This window comes from Tauraco erythrolophus, chromosome 29 (genome assembly GCF_009769465.1).
Source record: "Tauraco erythrolophus isolate bTauEry1 chromosome 29, bTauEry1.pri, whole genome shotgun sequence".
In the NCBI taxonomy this organism is placed as follows: Eukaryota; Metazoa; Chordata; class Aves; order Musophagiformes; family Musophagidae; genus Tauraco; species Tauraco erythrolophus.
The window spans coordinates 5,013,381-5,037,760 of record NC_141493.1 but is presented as its reverse complement, the minus strand read 5'-3'; the positions used below and the strand labels follow the sequence as shown (position 1 = coordinate 5,037,760).

The following is a 24,380-nucleotide window of genomic DNA, read 5'->3' as shown; positions in this document are numbered from 1 at the left end:
GTGGTCTTTGTGTGCTCCTGTTCTCCAGACCTGAAGCGTTTCTTCCATCGGCTTCTTTCTCTGTGCACTGCTTTTTCATCCATGTTTTAGCTGCACATGTAGAGTTGCCTTCCTCCGACCGAACGTCCGAATGTGATATATTGTATATTTTAAAGTATTTACCCTATTTATATACTATATGTTACTGTTAAATAAATACAAGTTCCATTATCCGTAGTGGAGTTTTATTTGGCGCTGTCGGCAAGTGGGGGAGATGCTGCAAACCTTTCTGTGCTCTGTTTTAAACTCGGATTCCCCCGTTCCTGGCCCTGTAGCTCACCTTCCTCAGGGATCTTCCTAAGAGCAGCCCTGGTTGTGGCAAAGACACACGTGAAGGCTGCGGATGAGCCGAGCGTGGAGGCAGGATTGGACCATCTGTGTCCTGCACGAGGGACACAAACACGTGTCCAGGGTGGTTTGCAGAGGAAGCTGTGATGAGATCCATCTTGATCAAAGATGATAGGACAAGGGGTAATGGTTTTAAAATAGAGGGAGGTAGATTCAGATTGGATATTAGGAAAAAATTTTTTACCATGAGAGTTGTAGAACACTGGAACAGGTTGCCCAGAGAGGTGGTGGATGCTCCATCCCTGGAGACATTCAAGGCCAGGTTGGACGAGGCCCTGAGCAACCTGATCTAGTTGGAGATATCCCTGTTCCTTGCGGGGGGGTTGGACTGGATGACCTTTGAGGGTCCCTTCCAGCCCTGGCCATTCTATGATTCTATGAGGGAAGCGTTGGCACCGCTGTACTCCGTAAATCAGCTCGTTTTGCCCTAAAGATTTCATTGGGAATGTGAAAAACTGTTGGAATTCCACTTAGCGTAAATCGTTGCTTCATTTCAGCCGTTTCTCCTGACTCGTGTGGGGTTAGGAGAGCAGAATCCTTCTGTTTATCCAGCAAAATGTGCTATTTTTAGCTCTCGTGTTATTTTGACAGTTTTTGACTTAGCAGCAGCCCTCTTTTTGCTTCCTGTCAAACTGTGTGAGCATTTTCAGGCAAATTAGTCGTCCAACGACAAGAAAATACGATGCCCTCTCTTTTCTCTGTAGCAACCTTGGCAAAATCACCCTCAAGCCCCAAATCTCACCTTGCAACACGTCGCCCTCGGAGGAGTCGGCCAGTTAAGAAGAAAATTGCTGAGCAGCACCATGAGATGTTCAGCGGTCCGAGGAAGCAATTAGATGCTGTTACCGAGAGGTTTTGAATCATAGAATCATAGAATGGCCAGGGCTGGAAGGGACCTTCAAAGGTCATCTAGTCCAACCCCCCTGCAAGGGACAGGGATATCTCCAACTAGATCAGGTTGCTCAGGGCCTTGTCCAACCTGGCCTTGAACGTCTCCAGGGATGGGGCATCCACCACCTCTCTGGGCAACCTGTTCCAGTGTTCTACAACTCTCATGGTAAAGAATTTTTTCCTAATATCAAAAGATATTAGGAAAAAGATCCCTCGGTGTTCAATCTTTCAGAAAACGCACCGTGACATCTCTGGGCGAGCTGCCGAGCGGACGGACGGGCGGGCAGAGCGCGTGCCCGCGCCGGGCAGTGAGTCAGAGCCATCATCTGACGGCCCCTGCGGCCGCCGTGTCGGCATCGCTGCTGGAATTCCAGCTGTTCGGCTGAAGATCCCTCCGTGTTTCTCCCTGTCCTGTGCCGATTGAATTCAATCAAACACCAAAAACTGCGAATTCCCAGTGGAACTCCTGGTGCCAGCTGTGCTCTGTACCCAGAAAGACAATAAGCCTCAAACCAAGGCTGGGTCTGTGCGAGCAGGTCTCTGTCCAGACACATTTTCCATGAGATCCTGATAGAAGAGGGATGTGAAAACAAAACAAACAACTTCATGGGCTGAGATTTGCCCCTTTTAAGTTATCCTGGGGCATTCCTATGAAGCCAGGCTGAGAGAGTTGGGGCTGTTCAGCCTGGAGAAGAGAAGGCTCCGGGGAGACCTTCCAGCACCTTCCAGTGCCTAAAGGGGCTCCAAGAAAGCTGGAGAGGGGCTTTGGACAAGGGTGTGGAGTGACAGGACATGGGACAATGGCTTTAAACTGGAAGAGGGGAGATTAATATTGGATATAGGGAAGAAATTCTTCCCTCTGAGGGTGGTGAGGCGCTGGCACAGGTTGCCCAGAGAAGCTGTGGCTGCCCCATCCCTGGAAGTGTTCCAGGCCAGGTTGGATGGGGCTTTGGGCAACCTGGCGTAGGGGAAGGTGTCCCTGCCCATGGCAGGGGGGTTGGAACTGGATGATCTTTGAGGTCCCTTCCAACCCAAACCAGTCTGTGATTCTATGATTTGGTTCAGGAACAGACTGCCTGGCTTGATTGCTAAGGAAAAAAAACCCCAATCTTGTGATGTCCTTTCCCGAACCCAGAGACAGCCACCAGGTACCTGATGGGAGCAAGCGGGCAGCAGCAGAAACAGCTCTCTGTTCGCTGTTTCAGGGTGCCAGAGCGGGCTGAGCTGCTGCAGTGTAGCCACACAACTTCGGGCTGAATCACACGATTTTGGGCTCAAACACTTGCTGTTTCCTTTCTCGAGGAGGGGGAAGTGCCATGTCATATCCTGTTCGCACGGGCAGGTGGGGAGAGGCGGCTGCTCACGAGCTGCTGCTTTCGTAAAAAAAAACAGGTTGAAGACAAAAAAAAGGATCCGGACGGATGAACCCCCAGAGCTCCTATGGCTTTCTGCAGGCATGATGAAGAAGAGAAAAAAGTGATGCTAAATTCAGGGCTCGTTCAGGGCCCTCTGCTCGGGGTGCAGCAGAAGGGGAGTTAACTCAGGCAGTTTGGGTCCAGAGCAGGATATGGGGGTTGATCTAGTCCGGGCTCGGGTACGTGCTGGGCTGCTCCGTCGCCACAGCTCTGCCTTCCACACCGTCACGTTCCCCAGACTTTCGGCAGTGGAATGTGTGAGCCAGGGATCTCCGAGCTGGCTCCAGGCACTGTTGGAAGCAACAAATTCATTTTTCTGCTGCGATTAACCCAAACTAACCCACCAGGGTCCCCCCCTGCGACCGGGCAGGCTCCAGCTCCTTCCCTGAGCGCCACATCCCTGATTCACGCTGCGGCACGGAAGACAGACAAAGCCTTTGCAAGCGGCTGGGCGCATCCCTGGCATCGCTGGGCTGCAAATCAGAACGGGAACCGACGGCCACGTCCTCTTTCGGCCCCCTGCGCTCCCCACGCTGCTGGTTCTGCTTCTGTCCAGGGCAACTTCCCTCTCTGCAGAGCCTGGACTTTCCCAGTACGGGAGGGAAGTGGGGCTGGAGCCCCCCGTTAGCCCCATGGGTCCTGCTGCCATGTCTTGCAGCTGCCTTCGCTGCTTTTTGCTCCATTTGGGTGTCTGTGAGTGCAACAGCCCTTCCTTGCATCGAGCTGTTTCTTCTCTCCTGCCTGGCAGGTGGAAAACCAGCAGTAAATGCCGTGGAACAGGATACACCCAACGCTGCGAGCAGGGAAAGGGCTTTTGCTTGATCCAGTGGTCCTGGTGGGGTCTGTGCCCACAGATCTGCTCTGATACCCCCAGCCTTTCCTCCAGGAGCAGCCTCACCTCGTCCCCGCGTCGCTCGCGCCGCTGTCGCAACGTGGATGTGAAAACCCGACGTCAGTTGTAGGAGCTACACGGCAGTTGTGGTTAGAAAATGCCAAAGGCACCCACGTTGCCCAGGATGCTTTAGGACGTTCGGAGACGCCGTTCCATGACATTTGGCCGTGGCCACCTGCGCCCCATCCTGCTCTGCCCAGCAAAACATTTCCCAAAAATCCGTACTGGGTCGTGCCCTTCAGCGAGCGCTTTTCTCGCGCGCCAGCGGCACCGGGACGGACACCCACTTCCTCAAATGCAGCGAGGAGCGCGGGGAGCAGCGCCGGGCGACGCCGGGCAGCCACGTTTCGGCGCGGGCCGGGGCTGGGCTGCGGCGTCTCCGCCTCGGCCGAAGTTTGGAGCAAAAAGGGGGGAGCAACGAGGGCTGCGTCGCCCCGGCGTTGTCGGGGTGGCAAGACGAAGGCTGCGCGGGGAAGCGGGGCAGGAAAGGACTTTTATGGGGTGGTTCACAGCCGCTCGCAGAGGAAGGAGGAGGAAGTACGTTGGCAAATCAACCCTTGCCGAGCCGTCGCTCTTCGGGGGGGGGATCGCACCCTGGGCACAGGAGCCCCACGAGACCATCCGAGCTTCGTTTCAGCCTGTCTCCTAAAAGCAAGCTCCCCCTCCAAAAAAAAAAACCAACAAAAAAAAAAAGCCCCTTCTGAACCAAAATGTCCCTCAAGCTGCCACGGAACTGGGATTTCAACCTGAAAATGGATGCTGCAAAAATAGGTACCGTGACTGTTTCTTTGTGTCCTCGTTTGTGCTCCAGCCTTTCAGGGGCTGCCGGGGTGTCCGGGGCCCAGCCCAGCCGCGATTCCGGCTCCGGCCCGGACCCCGACCCACCTCTGGCCTCGGTGGGGGCACCTGCTGCCCTGCTGCTGCTTTCAAGCCAGCAGGTGATTTGCAAATGGTTGGCGAGAAGTGATTCGCAGAGTCGTCCCCAGGGATGCTGCGGGAGCGCGGCCGGGGCAGGGGCGGGCTCCGTAGGGTGGGACTGGGGGGGACCTGGCAGCAGGGGCTGCTGCCCGCCCAGGATCCAGGTCTGGGGGGATTTAAACCTCCCAGGGTTGTTCTGCTGGCTCAAGCCTTGCAGGAGGTGAAGTGCAGGCCAAGCGGTGCAGGCTGGAGGAAGAAATCTCGCTCTTGCTCAGGTTTCTTCGCCCACCCTGACGTCACTGGTTTCCTCTTGCTGATGGTGAAGAGCCCTGTGATGCCCACGCCGGGCTCTGTGCCACAGGGTGGCTTCATTGTGTGATTTCTTGGCTTGTCTCCTGCCTCTGCCCGGGCTTTGCATGGCTCTCCTCTGCCCTGGGATCCATCTCCAGCATGAAAACCACCCTGGGGAGGAGTGAGGGATCCCTACGGTGGGCTCTGGGGCCAAAATATCTAGTTGTCATAGAAGCACCCTGGAGCTGTGCATTGCCCCTTCTTAGGATAATTAATATTCTTTGCACAGAGGCTGCAGAGCAGTGGGTAAATTCAATTGATAGCTCAGAAAAAAAAGGCCAAGGGACACCGAGGCTGCTGGGGAGCAGAGAGGGTGGAGACGGGACACGGGCTTGAACCTGTGTTGTTACCAGGAATTGCCTTTTCCAAGAAAATCTGCTTGTGATGAAATCCTGGGTGCTTTTTGCAGCTGCTGCGAGGCCGTGAGATGAGGGTGGGGGGGTGTGCAGAGACCCGAGCGTCGGGCACAGCTCAGTGCTGCGACTCGTCTCACGCTTCGGGGTTTCTGGCTGCAGGGACCAGCTGCTGCCGTCTTCAGGGGTGCAGCAGGGATGTGACTCGCTTGCGGAAAATATTTACAAATCAGTCACCACCACCCTCGCTGGCTCCTCCTGCCTTCAGGGCACTTCCCCCTCCTCGTCCCCCGCCGTGGCCGTGGCACACGCAGCTTTTCTAAGCCCCAGCACAGTGTGCTGACCCCTGTGCACTTCCTCGTGCTGAGCAAAAGGCAGAGTTATTTATTTCAACGGAGGACATAATTGCATTTGCAATTTTCTTTGCAAAACCTGTTGTCACACTTGCACTTTTACTGTCTTTTATTTCAAGTACCCGACGTCCCTCCTGCGGGGCAGGTCCAAAGGGATGCAGGGAGAGCTCTTGCCCAAGACAAGGATTTGGAGCAGGAGCCAGCGTCAGTGTGGATATCATGGTGGCACTCAATGCAATTTCTCCTGCAACTCACCCTTTGCAGGGCTCCTCTTTTGGGAGAGCAAGTAGCAAGACACGGGCACCCTGATGCGGCCGGTCCCCAGGGCAGGAGGAAGAACGAGGATGTTTAGGAGGAAACATTCAACTTCGGAGGCGGTTACTGCAGGAAATGCTTCGGGGGGCACCACATTTGCTCTTCGTGGCTCTTTTCTGCCCTGCGAGAGCGGCAAGGAGGAGCAGGGCCAAGCGTGGCAGGGACGCGTTGGCGAGGGAGGAGATGACGGCAAGTGCTGGACCACCCTGGCGAGAGCCAGGGAAAAAGCTTCGCCCCAGCCCCGCGTAAAACCTTCAGCTGCTCATCACATGTGGGCTGGGCGTCACGCCGGCCACAAAAGGTGGAAACTCGAAAAGTGGTGAGGGAGGGAGCCACAGCCTTGGTCGATCTGGGCTTGCGAGTGCAGAAAACTTTCCGCTGGGCAAAAATAGCCTCGCTGTCTGCCAAGCCACGCTCCCCACCCCAGCTCCCTCCCCACGCCCCCGGCGGTGGGGACGGCGGTTGGGGAGTGCTCCCTTCGTGGGTAAGAAGCATCCTGCAAGAAACTGTAGTTTTGGCCTTAACTTAATTTTCCCTCGTGCCGAGGGAAAATGCACCTGCACGTTCGCGCTGGTGCACGTTGATGCGCGTGAGCGCGGCTGGGCCATCGCTCAGCACAAGCCTCTGGTTGCACCTCGAGTCTGGCGATTCAGAACGGCCGATACTAAAGAAAGGGGGACCCGAGTGCACCCCTCTGAACCCACATGGCGTATGCATCTGGAAAAAGCTGCAAAGAGGGAGAGGGTAAACCTTATTTCCAGTAAGAATTGGGCAATTTAAGCTCAAGGCTGAGAGCAGGAGGAAACCCTGGGTAGCAGTGCCTGCTGGGTCACTTCCTTTCCATGGTGCAGGGCCCTGATGAGCTTAGAGGGAGATTAATATCTCCGATAAAAGGGAGTAAAACGTTGCGTTTTTAATAAAAGACATGATTTCTCCTTTCAAGTCTTGTGCTGCTGGAATACCTGTGCTGCTGGGCTGAGCCCTTTGGGGAAGGCTGAACATGGAGCTGGTGGATGGAGACACATCCCTGTTTTCCACCCATTTGGGTGTGAGTCGGACCCTGTAAGCTTCATTGCAGCAGCTTCACTTCAGATTAAGCCCTTGCGGTCACCGGTGCTTGGCACGGAGCCCTCCCCCTGCAAACGTTAGTGCCAATTAAACAGCGTGAAAATCAGCATCTCTGGTTCATCCATGGGGAGGTGAGGTCCTGTGATCAGATGGGAGAACACACAGCCAAATTTGGGGAAGCACCGGAGCGCTGGCTCGTCGGAGCGCTGCTTTCTGCAGAACACGGCTGGTTTGGAGCCAGCCCGCTCAAGGTTTGCTCTTCGGCAACGGGCTGTGGTTTCTGCAGAGCAAAGCGCTTGCGGGAGGCAGCAGCTCCCTGCACCCAGTAGCCTCCATCCTCCCGGCGGCTGCTCCACCCCTGCAGATCATTCCCCAAAAATCCTCACCCCCAAGGAGTCGGCGGCAGCTGCCAGACATGAGGGAACATGATTTAAGGCGAGGAGCGATGCTGCTTGCGAGGAGTTTACGGAGAATCATATTCATGTTTGTGAGATTTGAGTAGGGCAGATGTTTTGGCAAAGAGCAAAGAAGCTGCCTGCAGCTTGAGGTGCAATTTGGAAACCCCATTTTGGTTTTTGCACCAGGGTAATCCCTGGGACCAGCGTTTTCCAGGGGAGCTGGCTGGCAAACCCCTTCTGAAGGTCCTTGCTTGCAACCACATCCTCCGCACGGGGCATCCCACATCAGCACACGTTGGGACACCAGCTGCATCCTCACTGTGTTTGAAGACTCGTTTTTGGATTCACAATCCGTTTTGATTTTTGGAGAGGGATTTGCAATCCTGGGACAGGTTTGTAGTGGAGAGGTGAGCTCAGAGTGCCCGGCTCCAAAGGATGAAGGCAAAAGGCAGTGGGGTTTCTTGCTCCAGGGGATTTTGGAAGGGGAAGCTGTGCATTCTCTTGACCTGCAGCACCCCGACCTCTGAAGCAACTGCAAACCGCTTGGCACCGACTGCAAAATGTTTTGCAGGCTCATGTCCTGGTGGGCATCTGTGCAGTGGGAACACCCACTCAGGCGCGGGATGCATCCGTCCCAAACATCACAAGGCAGCGGCGGGTGATTTTTAATTTTCTCCTTTTTTAAACTTGTCCTTTGCACTCAGGTCCACGTCAGGGTTCATCGACGCTCGTATCTCACGCAGCTTTCGCAGCTCTCTGCTCCGCTGACCAGCTCGGGGAAAAGTGGGCATCTGGGGGCAGAGATACGGGGCTGCCGCAGCTTCCCCCGTCCCACGGCATCGCACCGCCCTTCCTCCCTCGTGGCCCTGGCTCAGCTTGAACGGCCTCTGCTCAGCTCAGGGGCCCGAATCCTGCCCCACTCTCACCCACAAGACCCAGCCAGGTGCCATCAGCTCCATTTTACCAGGGGAGACGTAAGACTCCAGGAAATCACTACGTGCAGAGATCAGTGAAGCTGAATTCCCTGGAGTCATCTAACTATTTTTGTCCTGCGACCATAAATGCTAACCCTACCCAGCTGGGCTGGCACTGAGGTCCAGCAGTGCCCAGTCCAGAGGCAAAACCCAAAGTATCCCATGTGGGAACAGTCCCTCCCAAAGCATCCACTATCACAGAAGCATTTAGTGGTGCCACAGGGCTGCCTGTCCCTGGAAAAGGCAGTGGCACCAATGGCTCTTGTCTATGCGATGCAAACAGGAGACAGGGCTCTGCCCAGCTGGTACATTCACACCAGCAATTTTTCACCTCTTGGAGACTTTCCAGCCTCACTGTGTGAGAATTGCCCCATTGGAAGCATCAGGCAAGGCTCTCCCAGAGCAAAACTCCAGTTTCCAAATAATTTGGTTTTTTTTTCAAGCCAGGCTGGGACATTCTGCTATCACTGCTGCAGGCTGTTTGGGGTGGATATAAATACACACTCCCATTAGAAAAAAAAAAAAAAAAAAGCTAATGATTTTCTTCTCACTTGCAAGACAATTACTCCCACGCAGGAAAAAGGAAGCACATACTGCCAGATACTGCAGCCACTTCCTTTATAAACTCTAGCCAGTTTGCTCGGCGGAGGGGCAGAGAGCCGCTCTCGCCGTCGTAGCTTAAATCAGCCCTGGGGACAGGGGTCTGCTGGCAGCTCGTCCCTGGGCATCCCCACCAGCCCACCCCTCTCTTTCCTTGGCAGCCCGCTCCAAGAGCGTGATGAGCGGCGAGGCGGCGGGCGCCCGGCCGGCCTCCCCCAACCCGCTGGAGCGGCCCCTGAAGATCGGCTGGCTGAAGAAGCAGCGCTCCATCGTCAAGAACTGGCAGCAGCGCTACTTCGTGCTCAGGGGTCAGCAGCTTTACTACTACAAGGATGAGGATGATGCCAAACCCCAGGTAGGACGAGGCTGCTGGGCTTTTCTGGTCCTCAGTCTCTCCTTTCTTGTGACTTTGCTCGGAGGGAAATGGTTTGGGATGAGGCTGGAGGAGGGTGTTGAAGAGATTTTCTGCCTTTGGGCAGTTAACAGAGATGAAATATCCTGATCAGAATCGTCCATGCACTTAAATTCTTAAAGCGCTTGCAAGCCCTGCTGGGGGCTTGGTCCGTCTGTGCCCAAGTAATGAGATGCTGGAAAAAAACCCACCAGTTGCCAACCAGGAAATTGCTGTCATTCTCCAAGTCAGCAGAAACAGGCTGGGGAGAAAAAGATCTCGGAACACCGGCACTTTCATGACAGCAGGTGCAGCAATGGATGCACAAGACGATGGGAGCTTTGAGAAAGGTTTCAACCAGGCACTTGGTAGGAAAAGCATCGTTCTGGATGCTTCTGGGAACAAACAAGCAGGACTTTCAGCATAGCCTGGGTGTGAGGATCTGCTCGAGACAGACCTCATGGCAGGGCTGTGGGCTGGACAGACGACAGCAAAGGGCAGCTGCTTCCTTAGGACCTCTTGCCACAGGAGAGGGCAGCTGGATGGATAAGGAAAGGAACTCCCTCCACCCTCCGGGTTTGCATCCCATCCTGGCCCAGCCCCATCCTTTGCAGAAGGCTCAGTGGTGCAGATGCAGTTTGTGCTATTCAGCTGCCATCCCAGTCCACCCAGAGCAGCCAGAGGAAACCTGCCCCGCTGCCTTTCCTCTAAAGGAAAAGGCTTGAAATCTGCTGAACGCTCCGGTTCATGTCAGTCCTGGTGCTTTTTGTGATCCCCAGGAGAGCACAACGTGCACCCAGCCCTTTGTGCAAAACAGGGCTGTGATCACCCACTTGGGGGTGATTTAAATGTTTGTACCAGTGCCCGATGCCCGCAGCCCTCTGGCAGCATCAACCATCTTCAGCCCTTCTGGCTCGTAACCAGCCCTCTGTCTCACCTGTATAAACCTTTTCTCAGAGTGTGCATTGTCATACACTTGCCAGGAAGAAATCAGGTTCTTTTTCCAATTTATGTGGACAATGTTTTAGTTTTTCAACCATTTCCTCCGTACAGTAACTTACTTTTTGAATATCCACTGTCTTTTCCTTGTTTTGAGAAGTTCCAGGGAAAGGTTCTCCCCATTGCCTGAGAAGCCATTCTCTGTACAAATTGTTACTGGTAGCAAAACTAATCTCAAGACAGAAAACGCTTGTAAAGGGAAAGTGACCAGTAGATCCTTGAGGTGAAAGCACAGGGCTAAGCCCAGTGGGATCCAGGTCCTTTTTCTGGCTTTGCCCCGTTTCAGGGGCGACTTGGAGGAGCAGCCTCACTGGTTGTAAGTGTCATGTAGAAGCAGAAAGTGCTGTAAAAGGCTTATTGCTGTTCATGGTGCTTTTTGAAGCTCTTGCCATGACCCTGGTGCACCATCCTGGGTCATTTCAAAGCTCTCTGATCCCATCAACGACCCGGACGGATAGAGCTGCAATTCAGGCTTTTGGAGTGCTGACGGTCCTCGTTGCTCGCAGGAGCCCAGTGGCTTTCAGGAGGCTGAAATTGCTGAGAATCTTCATTTCTGTAGAGCAGCCTCATTTCCTGCGCTGGGGGGGGGCCTCTGGTGCTGACTCACCCCTGCTCAGCCCCCATGGGCCCTGGCTGCTCCACACCCATCCTCTCCAGTGGGGACCAGCTGCCTGTGCTCACCACAGCAGCTGGGGAAAGGGAGGTCCAAAAGAAACAGCTGTTTTCCACTTTGCTTTTTTATTTTCTTCTTTTTCTCAACTCCTCTCCTGCAAACTTCGAGTTCGGTTTTTAGTTTTAAGTGATGCTGTGTTAAAGGAATAGTTTTTTCCTGCTCCAGTGTGGCAGAAACAGGATGCTCCAGTTTTTTGCCCAGTCCCTTCTCCTTCCGCTCCCAACAGGGGCTAAAAACACATGAGAAGGGAGGAAAAAAGGAATGAGCAAAATAAACAGTTTTTTTACTCTGAGAATCACTTCATCAGAAAAACTGGCATTTAAGCAGCATCCCTTATCATTTGAAAAGTCATTACTAGTGTATATATGTAAATATATGTATAGGCCACCAGTTCCTGCACTCTGTTTGAAAGGAGGACTTCGATCCTCAGCGCTGGCACATGGTAGTCCCAGTCTCCCAGAGATGGGACACTGGTATTTGCAGCTCCTGCTCTGCTTTGTCCTAGGGCTGCCTGTCTCTCCAGGGAAGCACCATCAAGGAGGTGGCCAGCAACCCAGAGGAAGGAGGGAAATTTATCTTTGAAATCATCCCAGGTAAGGATGCTTCACTCCTCTTTGTTACACACTTTCAGGCTGGACTGTTCACTCAAAATCATTTGGGCAAGTCCTTTTGCTGGTTCTTCTGCTGCCACTTCTTTTCAAAGTGCCCTCGGCGCTGCGTTGCACGGGAAAACTGGTGCCTTGCTTTCCATATTCACATGGCAGGGCTGGAGGAGGGCCCCGTGTCAGTGCCCATGTCCCAGGCCGAGGAGCTTTGCCAAGCTGCAACATGGAGCAGTTTCTGTTCCTTTCTTGCAGACCTTCAGCAAGGGTGAAACCTAAGAGCGCTGCTCTTCGCAGCCAAATAAACATTAATGGGGAAGTTTGGGGCCAAAAGCATTTATTGAAGAAAACAAGAATGTGTCTTTCCTCCTCCAATCCTCTCTACAAATGATGAGTAAAGTTTGGTTGTTTTTTTTTTTTTTTCCACAGGGTTCTCTGGAGACCAGAACCGCACAGGGCAGGACACCTGTGTGCTCATGGCTAATTCCCAGTCTGAGATGGAGGAATGGGTTAAATCCATCCGACGAGTGCTGGGGTCAGCGTCAGGAGGTAATGGGGAGCAGGGACAGCTCTTGGAGAAGTCATTTCCTATCATATCTGCAGTGCTTTTGTGCAAGGTTTTCAAAGCTGGGCTCAGAAATCCTTGGAACTGGAAAAGGAAGCTGTTGTGATTGTAACCTGCAATGCCTTGGAAACCTACTCCTAGACCAGAGCCTGTGGTGTTGGGTCTGCTGCAAGCATGAGCAGTGTTAAGGACAGGGCAGCCATGCGTGGATGAAGATTTCTGGGCTGGTTTCAACCTCTTTTGCAAACTTCCTCATTGACTTATTGACCCCGGAAAACGTTGTTCTTGAAAACAACTTGTATTCAAGGATAAAGCACTGAAAAATCTTGCCTTTCACCCGCCAGTTTCCTTGCTTTGCTTTTCTTCCAGCTTCTCTTGCTTGGCCCAGCCCTTTTGCCCCCACTTTCTCCGCAGAGTCTGCCTTGGCCAGGCAACAGCCCTCCCTACAGGCAGGCAAGGCTTTATGGGATCCTTGCTTCCAGCCCCCTGGGACATGCCTTTATACCGTTACGAAATTGTGGTCAGGGAAGTATAAAACACGAATTGATCAGAAAGGTGCACACCATAAATTTGCCACCACAGGCAAAGCCCACAAAGGAGGCAGGAAAGGTCACTCCAGCCACTTTTCCTATAAGGATGAACTATCATAGAATCACAGACTGGTCTGTGTTGGAAGGGACCTTCAAGATCATCCAGTTCCAACCCCCTGCCATGGGCAGGGACACCCTCCACTACACCAGGTTGCTCAAAGCCCCATCCAACCTGGCCTTGAACACTTCCAGGGATGGGGCAGCCACACCTTCTGTGGGCAACCTGTGCCAGTGTCTCAGCACCCTCGGAGGGAAGAATTTCTGCCTTAGATCTCATGGAAATCTCCCCTCTTCCAGTTTAAAGCCGTTTCCCCATGTCCTGTCACTCCCCACCCTTGTCCAAAGCCCCTCTCCAGCTTTCTTGGAGCCCCTTTAGGCACTGGAAGGTGCTGGAAGGTCTCCCTGGAGCCTTCTCTTCTCCAGGCTGAACAGCCCCAACTCTCCCAGCCTGTCTCCAGAGCAGAGGTGCTCCAGCCCTCGGAGCATCTCTGTGGCCTCCTCTGGCCCCGCTCCAACAGCTCCGAGTCCTTCTGCTGTTGGGGACCCCAGAGCTGAAGGCAGCACTGCAGGGGGGTCTCAGGAGAGCAGAGCAGAGGGGCAGAATCCCCTCCCTCGCCCTGCTGCCCACGCTGCTCTGGGTGCAGCCCAGGACACGGTTGGCTCTCTGGGCTGCCAGCGCACGGTGCCAGCTCATGGTGAGCTTCTCATCACCCAGCACCCCCAAGCCCTTCTCCTCGGAGCTGCTCTCCATCCATTCTCTGCCCAGCCTGTACTTGTGCTTGGCATTGCCCCAACCCATGTGCAGGACCTATCCAGACTTTCCCTATAAGGATGAACTCCTATAAGCAAGATCCACCAATGAAACAGGGCTGGGAGGCTCTTTAGCTCTCTTCCAAAAGAGCACTAACCTGAATGGTCATCCTGAGCCCCTCCTCCCTCCCTCTGTGCTCTGCCCTGACTATTTCTATTTTTACAGGGTCCATGTCCTTCAGCTGTATAGAACAAGCATGATGGAGCTCTGGTCTCCCATAGCTCCTGTGTTCGTACCAACCACAGCAGCTGAGACAAGCAGGTGCTGCCAGTTTGAGCTCACTGTGACCCTGCCACAGGCACAGAGAAGCATCACCTAAATGACCACACAGCTGGTTTTTGTCTGCAACCCTGGTGTTTTCTGCCTCTAAACTGAAACGTGCTGTGCCCTGGGGGAGGCAGCATTACTCATCTGAAATTAGGAATGCATGAGCCAGAAATTTTCAGGGCACTGCCCCACCTGGCTCTAATATATAATAACAACTTCACATCTGATTCTCACTTCAACTTAGGAGGCTGCCAGTTTCTTCCAGCTACATAAAGTGACCTTATACAATAGAAAAATGTAAATTTATGGTAGTACACAGAGCCCTGAGGATAGGAGAGAAGTCAGGTGCTATGGAGCTGCGTTTTATGTCAATACACAGGTTAACAGACGCCAAAACTTCATGCTTTAGGTTTTTGGCTTCAGTACAAGCTGAGGCAACGTGCACTTTTGAAGCAACACGCTGCACAGTAGAGGTTTTGGCAAGAGCCCCCCTGGAAGCAGCCCCAAGTGACCCAGCTAGTTGTGAGTTTGTTGCACACCAAAAAGCTGAGCAGCTGCAAAGTGTGAAGCAACTGCAAAAACATCTCCATCATCTCAGAGGGGTTTTGCAGGGCTGGCTGCCACCCTCCAACAGCAGCCTGCTGGGGGTCTGGCATGGGTGTCACATTGGCCACAGGGAGGTATTCCCAAATTAACAAATCTGCCAGCTTGCAGTTAAATAAACAAGTCATTATCAGCTACCAAAGCAGAGAGGGGAAAAAAAAAGCTATTTGCTTTTACTGTGCACAATGACAGGTTTAAATTCATTATTTAAAAGTGTAAGCAAGTCATAAATGAAAAACCACCACGATCGGGCAGGTGCCAACAAGCCTTATGGTTCCAGATGAGAGCATTTACTTGCATTTTCCTGGTCTGGAAGATGCACAGGGATTATTTCAGCCTTCAGAGCACGAGGTGAACACATCACAGGCATTTCTGGGGCAAAAATATGGTAGAGACCCATAGGACCCTTTCCCATTAATATCCCAGGGTCAGTTCGAGTTGGGATTTGTGTGCTCTTACCATGCCCCAGGCTCCGAGGAGGAAGAGCTGGGATGCTGGCTGCTGCCTTCCCACCTTCGAGTTCTTCTTTTGCTGCGAGTTCAGGAGGAAAAAGCCGTTGCTCCGAAGGAAAGGTACCGCCCGCTGCGAAATACTGCTGCTCTTTGCACAGGGGAGTTTCTGGAGGGTGAGAGGAGAGGGGAAGAAAAGCAATTAAATCAGTAAGATTTCCAGCTCCAAAGCTCTGCAAGGCTGCTTTTCTTATTTCTTGGTGGTCTCCTGTGCTTTCTGTACCCTTCACCTTTGTGTGATGAGCTTGCCTTCTCTCCCTGCCCCCATGCATCAGCCTTTTTGCTGTTCCTGTCTCCCCCTGTACCAGCACCCTGCTCAAGGCAGGCAAAAGGCACAGCAAAACCCAAGGCTGACTGCTTGATTTGAATCATTTTGAGAACTGTTAATTATTTGGAGGAGGAACAAGGCTTCATTTTGCTGTTATTATTTTCTTTGGAAGAAGTGCTGCTTTCCCCTGGTTTGCAGGCTTCTTGTAGCTCCTTTGCTACCAGAAAAGCAGGTGCTGCTGTCACATTTGCACCTGATGCACTTGGGCAGGTAACGTGCCCCTTTGGCAAAGCTTTGGGGCTCCTCTGACCTCTCTGTCCTTTCCCTAGTGGTGTTCGGCCAGCGCTTGGCAGAGACCATGGCCTACGAGCAGAAGTTTGGGCAGCAGCAGGTCCCCATCCTGGTGCAGAAGTGTGCCGAGTTCATCCGGGAGCACGGCGTGAGCGAGGAGGGCATCTTCCGCCTCCCCGGCCAGGACAACCTGGTGAAACAGCTCAGAGACGCGTTTGATGCTGGGGAAAGACCATCCTTTGACCGGTAATACTGGATTCCCCCTCTCCTACCCAACTAGGTCTCACATACCCCAAAATCTGCCTCTCTAACCCCCCGGAGACCCCAGCAGTGCCCTGCGGGAAACTTGGACCCTCCAGAAGGGCTTGACAAGGAGAGAGGATTCAGCAGAAACCCCATATGGGGGCAAAGCAGTATCAGAGGGTGCCAAGATGAGATGAATGGAAACAAAGGAAAGCTTTTAGGAAAATCCTGGCCCCACACAACAATTATCATTTGCAGGAGCAGCCAAGGAATGAGGCAAAGGAAGAGCCTACATAGCCCATCAACTAAGGACAGAGGTTTAGAAAAAGGAGAGCAAGCAGAGGATCACAAATAAGCTCAGAGAACACCCTGACACACACAGTAGAAGTTACTTCTTTCACCACCAGCAAGGAAAAAGGGAACAAAAAGGATACAGAAAACATCAAGTCATGATATTTTCCTCTCATTACTTCTCCAGACCTCCCCATATGCAGATGGGAGCGAGATTCTGGCTGCTGCGAGGCCGCGTCCTCCCAACCCCCTTCCTCTGCAGGGCTAAAGGGAAAAGGCAAAGTCCCTACAGCTGAGAGAGCCGACTGTAGGGCTCAGAGAGGTTTTGGAGAGAGACATTTGCTGCTGCCCCCTCTGCCACGTCCTGTGCAAAGGGAGAAGGAAGGCAAACCCCCGTGCATCCCTTTGCAAAGCCCTGCCTTGATGGCTGGCAGACCAGCTGCCCCTGCAAGTGCCTCGTTATCTCCAAGGAGGTTTCCCACCTGTCCCTACCCCCAAGTCAGGGTTTAACCCCTTGCTTTTGGCCCCGGTTGCATAAGGCATTGCCCAGTCTCCCCTACTCACTTGTGCAGGCTGCTCCAGGGCTTTACTCACCAGTTTGCACTGGTGAAAACAGTAAACCCTGTGCTGGGGGAAAGGAAAAGTGAGTCCAGCCTTTTCACGGCACCAAAAGTGAGGCTTTTGGGTTTGATTCCTGCCCTGCCCACCGCAGCAGAGACCAGGAGCGCCCAGGCTGCTGTGCATGTACGAGGCTGCTTGATGCCAGCTGTGGTGATGCCCCGTCTATTTGGACCCAGGAGCTGCCCCAGGTGGCATCACCTGAGCTCTGAGAGCCGCCAGGAAAATCTGGGGTGCTTGTGGGAGGGAAGCACCCAAACCCAGGAGCTTCCCTGGAATTCTGTGCAAAACAGTTTGCCTGAAGAGCGTGCAGGGGCTTCGTCTGTGTATTCACAGGCCAGTCCCTGGCTGCAAAACTTTTCCTGCTTTTACCCAGCTTTATGCAGCTTTGTTAGGACAAACCCAGCCCTTTTACTTAAATAATGCCTGTGCTGTGCCAGGTAGAGCCATAGCCGTTCTGGGAGCATAACCATCCCGACCGTTGCTTTTACAGCTGAATATTTCTTGCTTTCTGGGTGCCAAAGTCCTGCTGAGAGCCCTCCTGTTGTAACCTGTATGGGGGTCATAGGAAGGTGAAGCAGCTTTTTTTATTATTTTTTTGTAGAACTGTGTTTTGCAGCGGGGCACAGCGAGGGAGTTTGGCCCTTTTCCCAGCGCCCGGCGATGTTAGTCATGCACTTCAACCAAAACATTTTCTTAGTGAGGAGGAAGGCAAATAGTGGGGTTTCCAGCGACCTGAATGATGCAAGATGCTGGCTTGACCTTCAGCACCTTCTTTGCACCCTGTGTGGGTTTGCACAGGCACACTTGCCTGCACAAGTGTGGCAGGATTGGATGGGCAGCATTGCAAAGCTGCTGTTGCAGCCCAGGCAGCCAGGATGCCTAATGGTGTGTATTGGCAGGCCCTGCAAAAATATGTCTCTGAAGAAGTTGCTCTATGGTTATGTGTCTTTGTTAAAAATAATAGTATTTTAAAAAACCCGACCAATCCTAAAAATAAATGACCTGAGGCATTTTTGCTGAAAGTTTATAACAGTTTAGCGACTTCAAGGTAGGTCAAATTAGCGGCTTACGGTCTTGACAGTGTCCTTTTGACATAATGTAAACTATATGGTATGCAAAGCTGCAAACATCTGTCCCAGCAGAACATCTTCAGTAATTGCTGTTAATCTTGGAAAGCCCAGGCAAGCGTCGCCGGCTCCGCGCGGAGCGGGAACGCCGCCCAAACACGTGAACGCCAGACATTGGCGTGCGGATCCGCGTGAGTCGAACGGGCTGGGAAGGCTCAGCCCAGTTACGGACACTGGGGACCTGCCAGCCCCACGGTGGGGAAATCTCCACCAAGCATGGACTTTCCTGCCAGCTGCGGCCATTCCCTGGCTCGGGGTGCCCTGTGGATCCCCCCAGCTTGCTTTAGCATCTCTTTACATGTTTCTGTCTCCTGCATCTGTACACAGAGCTTAGGTATAATGGAATCATCGAATCACAGACTGGTTTGGGTTGGAAGGGACCTCAAAGATCATCTACTTCCAACCCCCCTGCCATGGGCAGGGACATCTTCCACCACACCAGGTTGCTCCAAGCCCCATCCAACCTGGCCTGGAACACTTCCAGGGATGGGGCAGCCACAGCTTCTCTGTGCAACCTGCTCCAGTGCATCACCACCCTCAATGTAAAAAATTTCTTCCTTAGATCTCATGGAAATCTCCCCTCTGCCAGTTGAAAGCCATTGCCCCGTGTCCTGTCACTGTGATCTCATGCTCCCAGAGCAGGGGAGGGTTTGCTCACCAGCTGGGTGCGAGTTTCACGTGAGTGGCTCTTTGCACGTTGCAGGGACACCGATGTGCACACCGTGGCCTCTCTGTTCAAACTCTACCTGCGGGAGCTCCCCGAGCCCGTGGTGCCCTGGATGCAGTACGAGGATTTCCTGCTGTGCGGTCAGGCGCTGGATGCGGAGGAGGCAAAGGTAGAGATGTGTTCGTTTCTCTCCTTCTGGCCTTAAAATTAGCTGTGCTTCAGTGCCAGGACTTTGTGAGCTGGAGACACCAGGTGCATATTTTAGCTGTGCATTATGAGCTGTGCAATTACTGAGCTTCGAAATCTGGGAGGAGAGAATTAAAAAATTAAAAAGACAAAATCTCCCAAAGCCCACAACGTGACTTCACAACATGGGTTTATCCATTTTAAAGCTTAAATTTCTGGAGCAGATCTAAAAGCTGCTCAGCACTTCTTTTCATTGAAGCCTTGCAGCAAACAACGAGTGTGAAAACCCAGGGAGGAAGGAAACCCAACCTCCTGCAGCCCCCCCCAGCCTCAGCTGAAAGCGGAGCTGGCAGAAGGCTCTGGGTGAGACCGAGGAAGGAAGTGGGATTTGCAAGAGAGAGAAGTGAGAAACAGATGGGAACTGTCTTTTCCTAACTGTATATTTTGTGGAAAAGAAGCCACACTCCCCCCAGGGAAAAAACAATTCACTGATGCTGTTCCTAAACCCAGGAAAAGAAGGCAGATCTCCTCGGTGGCATGAGCTCTGGGGACAGCAGTGGTCAGCCCTGTGTTTCAAGGGCAAATGTTTCTTGTAGGTTGTTTCACTTCAGGATCTTTGGAGTTACAAATGTCCTAGAAGTTTCTGTGCAAGAAATGCAGGCAGATGAGGCATGACCCGCTCATCACACACGTGCTGGGCCGGCGGGAACCCCGCTCTTCCCTTTGCTGCCGTGGCAGCAGCAGTGCTGGGCAACGGGCTGCTGCTTCTTGCTGAGCTCTGTACAAAACCTTCTCCATGTCCATGCTTGGTCTGCCAGAGAAATGTAATTTCCACGGCGAGCAAATGCCAAGAGGTGAGACCATGCAGGGATGGATGGAGTGACCAAGAGCCACTCTTGAGTCCGTGTGCATCTGTGAATCTTTATAGAGCTGTTTCTTACCTTGCATTTAGGGCCATCAGGAGCTCCTCAAGCAACTGTCCCTCCTTCCCAGAGACAACTACAACCTCCTCAGCTATATCTGCAGGTCAGTCGTCTGCACGAGGTATAAACAGCTCAGATTTGGTGTTGGCGAGTGGAAATATCATCCCAAAGGCTGAGGCTGAGCCCTCTAGTGACAGCAGCCGTGTTTTGGTTCCCCTCAAGGCACCAGATCCTGACTTTTGTGAAGGGACCGTTTCAGCCATAGGGATAAACACCTTGACCATGTCTGAGCATAAATGCCTGCCCTAAAACTCACTTATGAATCCCTGAGAATTAAAATCAAATGGAGTTTTTCTAGACAAAGCCTTGTGCAACAAAACTGTCGGGTTTCACCCAGCCTGGGTGATTTTTCTGTGGTTCCTAAATATTAGATGGGGTTTTTCCCCTCCTTTTTGATTTTTTTTTGAGTGAGCATCTCATCACGTGGTTTTTCTACTGATACCAATAAGACCTAGCTCCAGTTCACAGTGATAAGACAACTGTATGTTTCTGTCCTGGGGACTTAGAGGAAAAGCTGGATGGATTAATCAGGATTTTATAGCAGTGGGTGTGTAAGGCTCTTTGCAGTCTTCCTTCTCTGACTTGAAATATTTGCCTTGGATTCTGGCAGGTTTCTACATGAAATACAGTTGAACTCTAGTGTCAACAAGATGAGTGTGGATAACCTGGCAACAGTGATTGGAGTGAACCTCATCAGACCCAGGATAGAGGATCCTGCAATTATTATGAGAGGTAAAAGGGACTCCTGATAGGAGCACCCGACATGCTGAAACACTCAGTTGCATCCACAATCTTGAAATTAAAAATTTTCTACGGTAGAACCACGGATATAAGCCAGACATGTGCCTGGGCATAGTAAGTACAGCAGGGTAAAGCCATGTATTAGGCTATAAATGTGATAATGGTGACAAAAATCCCTCAAGAGTTGCACTGTATGTTCCCTCTGTAGATTTCAAACTATTCAGGAATTTGATGAAATTATCTTTCTTTAGCCCAGAGCAGGAAGGTGTGAAATTCTTAGAGAAACAAAAGAAACTCAAAAGAAATTACTGTTTAGCTGAGCCAATCTGTAATCCCGTGGGCAAGGACAGATGTGGCAGAACTAGCAGAAGAAATGTTTTGAGGCCAAAGACTGCTCTGCTCTACAGACATCACATGCAAATGGTCCAGATACTCATATCCCTGTTGGTATAACTGATACTTGTAGTTTGCTTGTCGAGCCAAAGCAGCACAATTTGTGGCTTGGTGCAGCTGAGCAGACTCCCATCTTTGTTGCTCTGTGGTCTACTACTCCTGTTCTTCTGGAGTGATATAAAAATCCCTCCCTTTATTTGGTTTTATGATCATGCTCCTTGTCTTCACCTGCATTACTATGTGCATCTCCATAAGATGAAGAAAGACCAAGCCGAAAATGCAAGTGTGGGTGGAAGAAAGCCCATTGCATTGGGTGTGCTGGTGACAGATCTCTAATGTCTTCCAGGCACACCACAGATCCAGAAAGTGATGACTGTGATGATAAGTGACCATGCAGACCTCTTTCCCCCGTCCAAGGATGTGCCACCCTCCCCACCTGCCCCAAAAAGTGAGAAGAAGGCCCCCATCCCGCGCAGCTCCGTGGGCTGGGATGCTGCAGAGGACCCTGCGGTGCCCAGGGTGGAGAGCTTGACCCAAAGGCAAATGGTAAGGTTAGATCTTCAGAGAAATAATAGAACATAAATTTAATAAATGTGTGGTTGATTATTATGGGATCTAACAAGTCAGTTAGCCACTGAGAGCGCTTGCTATTAACAGAGAAGAGCTGTAACTGTCATCCCTGGAATATCTACATCAGGAAAATGATGCAGATAAATTTTCCACTTTGCTGTGGAAAATCTGCCGTTCTGGAGAAAATGGAAACACCTAAAGTTTTTTAGCTAAAGGCAGAATAGATGAAACCTTTTCAGTTCATGCTGGTGAAGTGAAAACACTGAGGAGTAAAGGCTTTTCTCAGAAGGAGAGAATCTCTGAAAAAAGTTCTTTTTAACAGAAAACATGGTGCAACCCGAAATAATTTTTTGGGGAAAACTTGTGGCCATTCCTTTTAGCACGTAAAGCGTGCTTTTTGTAAATATTGCAGCCACAGCAGTTGCTGCAGCCTGTCTCTGGCCACGCCGCGGGACGAGGCTGTGCTAATGCCACGGGTCTGTGTTACAGAGGGACGACCCGCGAGCCAGCGGCGCCCCAGCTGCGAGCTCAAGTGTGCTCGGAGAAGATAACGAGTCCAAAGACACACTGGGAACATGGAAAATGCAGTCAAGGAAAAGAACTCAAACTTTACCTAACAGGAAATCTTCCCTGGCAGCTGCTCCTCTGGGGCAGAAAGGCAGCAACGACAAAAACGACATATTTGCCGGTGACTTTTGGAAGAGCTCCCCTGGGAGCAGCGTGCGCCCCGTGGGCCCTGATGGACACAAGAGAACGTTGTCTCATGATCTTTTTAAGCTGCTCGACCTTCACCGGGCTTCGACCTATGATAATGTTCCAACCCCCCAGACAGAAAGTGGGGAAGGCAGCAGCTCCAGCCCCAGACCTTCGAGCAGCGGCTCTGATAAGGAATTTGCATCCTGCCCCAGCCCCAGCCATCAGCCAAAGGAAACAGCCAGTCCCACCAGCAGCACCGCCGAGGTCTCCGAGACTGATCAGGAGAGCAAGGAGTTCCTGCAAAACATGATCCTGAAGCTGGAAAAAGAAATGGAGGTACAGAAAAATGTCTACGAGGAACAAATTAAAAGGTAACGTGCTGCAGAGTGCTGCTTTCTGGAGAGTGTGAAGTCTTCAGCTCATGTTCTTACAGCAGTAGTGTCATAGTTTTGATTACCAGTAACCCTACCAGTATGAAATGATAAAATATAGCATTATAGTGGGCTGTCTAAAAGTCACTGCTCATGTGCTGTACTCCTGTGACGCAGTTGCTAATCATAGAATCACGGAATGGTTTGGGTTGGAAGGGACCTCAAAGATCATCCAGTTCCAACCCCCCTGCCATGGGCAGGGACACCCTCCACTACACCAGGTTGCCCAAAACCTCATCCAACCTGGCCTTGAACACTTCCAATATAACTAATGTTATATTACTACAATATTAATGCTCTATAGTTCTTATTACGTCACTGTATGGCACTGTAGTATTTCTGCAATGATTACACTGTCATAATGCTGGTTATTACTACAATATTTACCATGATACTACCCAGAACACGGAAGTAGCATTATTACATCATTAGTTGTCACCAGCAGTGTTACTATAGCTTCACATATTGTTATCACATTATTATATATTGATTTATTGCATCATGTCATGTGGCCATTGAGGGTCAGGGGATCAGGACAGCACCTCTGGCTTATTTTGTTGCTTAAAGCCACAGAGGGCAGGCTCCTTAAGAGCAAAGCGATGACTTCCCGGCACTCTTCCGATCCAATCCTTTCACGCTCCGTTTCTCTTTGCAGTCTCGAGAAGGAGAACTATGAAGTCTGGGCCAAAGTGGTGAGGCTGAATCAGGACGTTGAAAGGGAGAAAAAGAAGTCTGAGCAACTGGAGCTGAAGTTGATGAACGTGGAGCGCTCACGGGAGGACATGGAGAAGAAAAACAAGATGCTTGAGGAGGAGATAAAAAACTTAGCTAAATCTACGTGCAAAACTGATGCCAAAACCAACTAGAAGAAGACATGCAATTGTGCACAGACATAAAATGCAGCTGCACGAATCTACAGGAATTTCCAAGCAGGATCAGAGCCAGGGACTTGTATCGTCTGGTGTTCTGCTACCGACTGCAGGCTGGTTTGCAGGAAGGAGCCCAGAAGTTGGAGGCTGGTCTATGTTCTGAAACAGGAAATTTCAAAAATATTCTTTAGCTTTTTTAGAGTGTTTTTTTTTTTTTAACTCCTCTCGCAGCTGCTCAAGTTACCTGTAGAACAGGCCAATACTTCTTGCTGCTCGATCAGAATATCTTGCACTCAGGAGTTCAGGTTAAGGACACATGATGCCTTTACAAAAATGAACCAGCAAGCATCCCTCCTGCCAGCCGGCTGGCTCCTTGCTGGAGATACCCACAGTGCTTCTGAGTGGAACAAAAGTTCAGAAATCCTGGATCGGGGGAGACAGAAGAGCCTCGAGGTCTGGGGTGGCACAGCCCATCAGGCAGTGTGCTGGGTAGTGGGCTGCAAATGCTGTCAGCATCATGGTCGAGGTGTTCACATTAACACATAGTGTTGATTATTGCTCTTATAGAGCACCAGAAGTCCAAACAGCCCATCAGGTGCACTGAGGAGCTCTCGTACAGCATCACTTGCCGTGCTCTGCCAGACTCATCGAAGTCGAGGCTCCAGATATAAAATCACAATATCACAAAAACCTCTTTAGTGAAGTGGCTGGTCAGTTATTTGAAATCATTGTTTCTTATAGCCGTGTGTATATAAACCCAGCACAGCTGCTGGTGAGGCTTTGGAGAGCACTTTCATGCATCCATACTTGGAGCTCCTCGTGCAGAAGGAGTCTGCAACTTTACCTGGTACAGAACATGGAGCTTCTGCTTTTTCCCTGATGGACAGTTTTCAAGGAATAACAGTTCTGGGCTTACTTATTTGCCACCTCCATGTTTGTTTTTCGCCCTTTCATCAGCATAGAACAGGATTTCCTCAGCCACCTCGGTAGAAACCTGGGTTTGCACCCCAGTGATGATACTGGGCCTCTCCCTGTCACTTGCTGCCATCAGCGTACGGACTAACTGGACCCAGAGGTC

The 24,380-nt window shown here is 51.6% G+C and overlaps 1 protein-coding gene across 1 annotated transcript; it reads left to right on the top strand.

The window, feature by feature from the left end:
* The first annotated feature begins 4,295 nt into the window (after positions 1-4,295).
* On the top strand, positions 4,296-23,493 carry ARHGAP25 (Rho GTPase activating protein 25). Its single transcript, XM_009984232.2, has 11 exons — positions 4,296-4,356; positions 9,077-9,270; positions 11,484-11,571; positions 12,010-12,129; positions 15,523-15,730; positions 18,470-18,602; positions 19,572-19,645; positions 20,213-20,334; positions 21,083-21,282; positions 21,796-22,373; positions 23,089-23,493. The coding sequence occupies exons 1-11, from the start codon at positions 4,296-4,298 to the stop codon at positions 23,297-23,299; spliced, it is 1,989 nt and encodes a 662-aa protein (XP_009982534.2). The 3' UTR covers positions 23,300-23,493.
* The last annotated feature ends 887 nt before the right edge of the window (positions 23,494-24,380 follow it).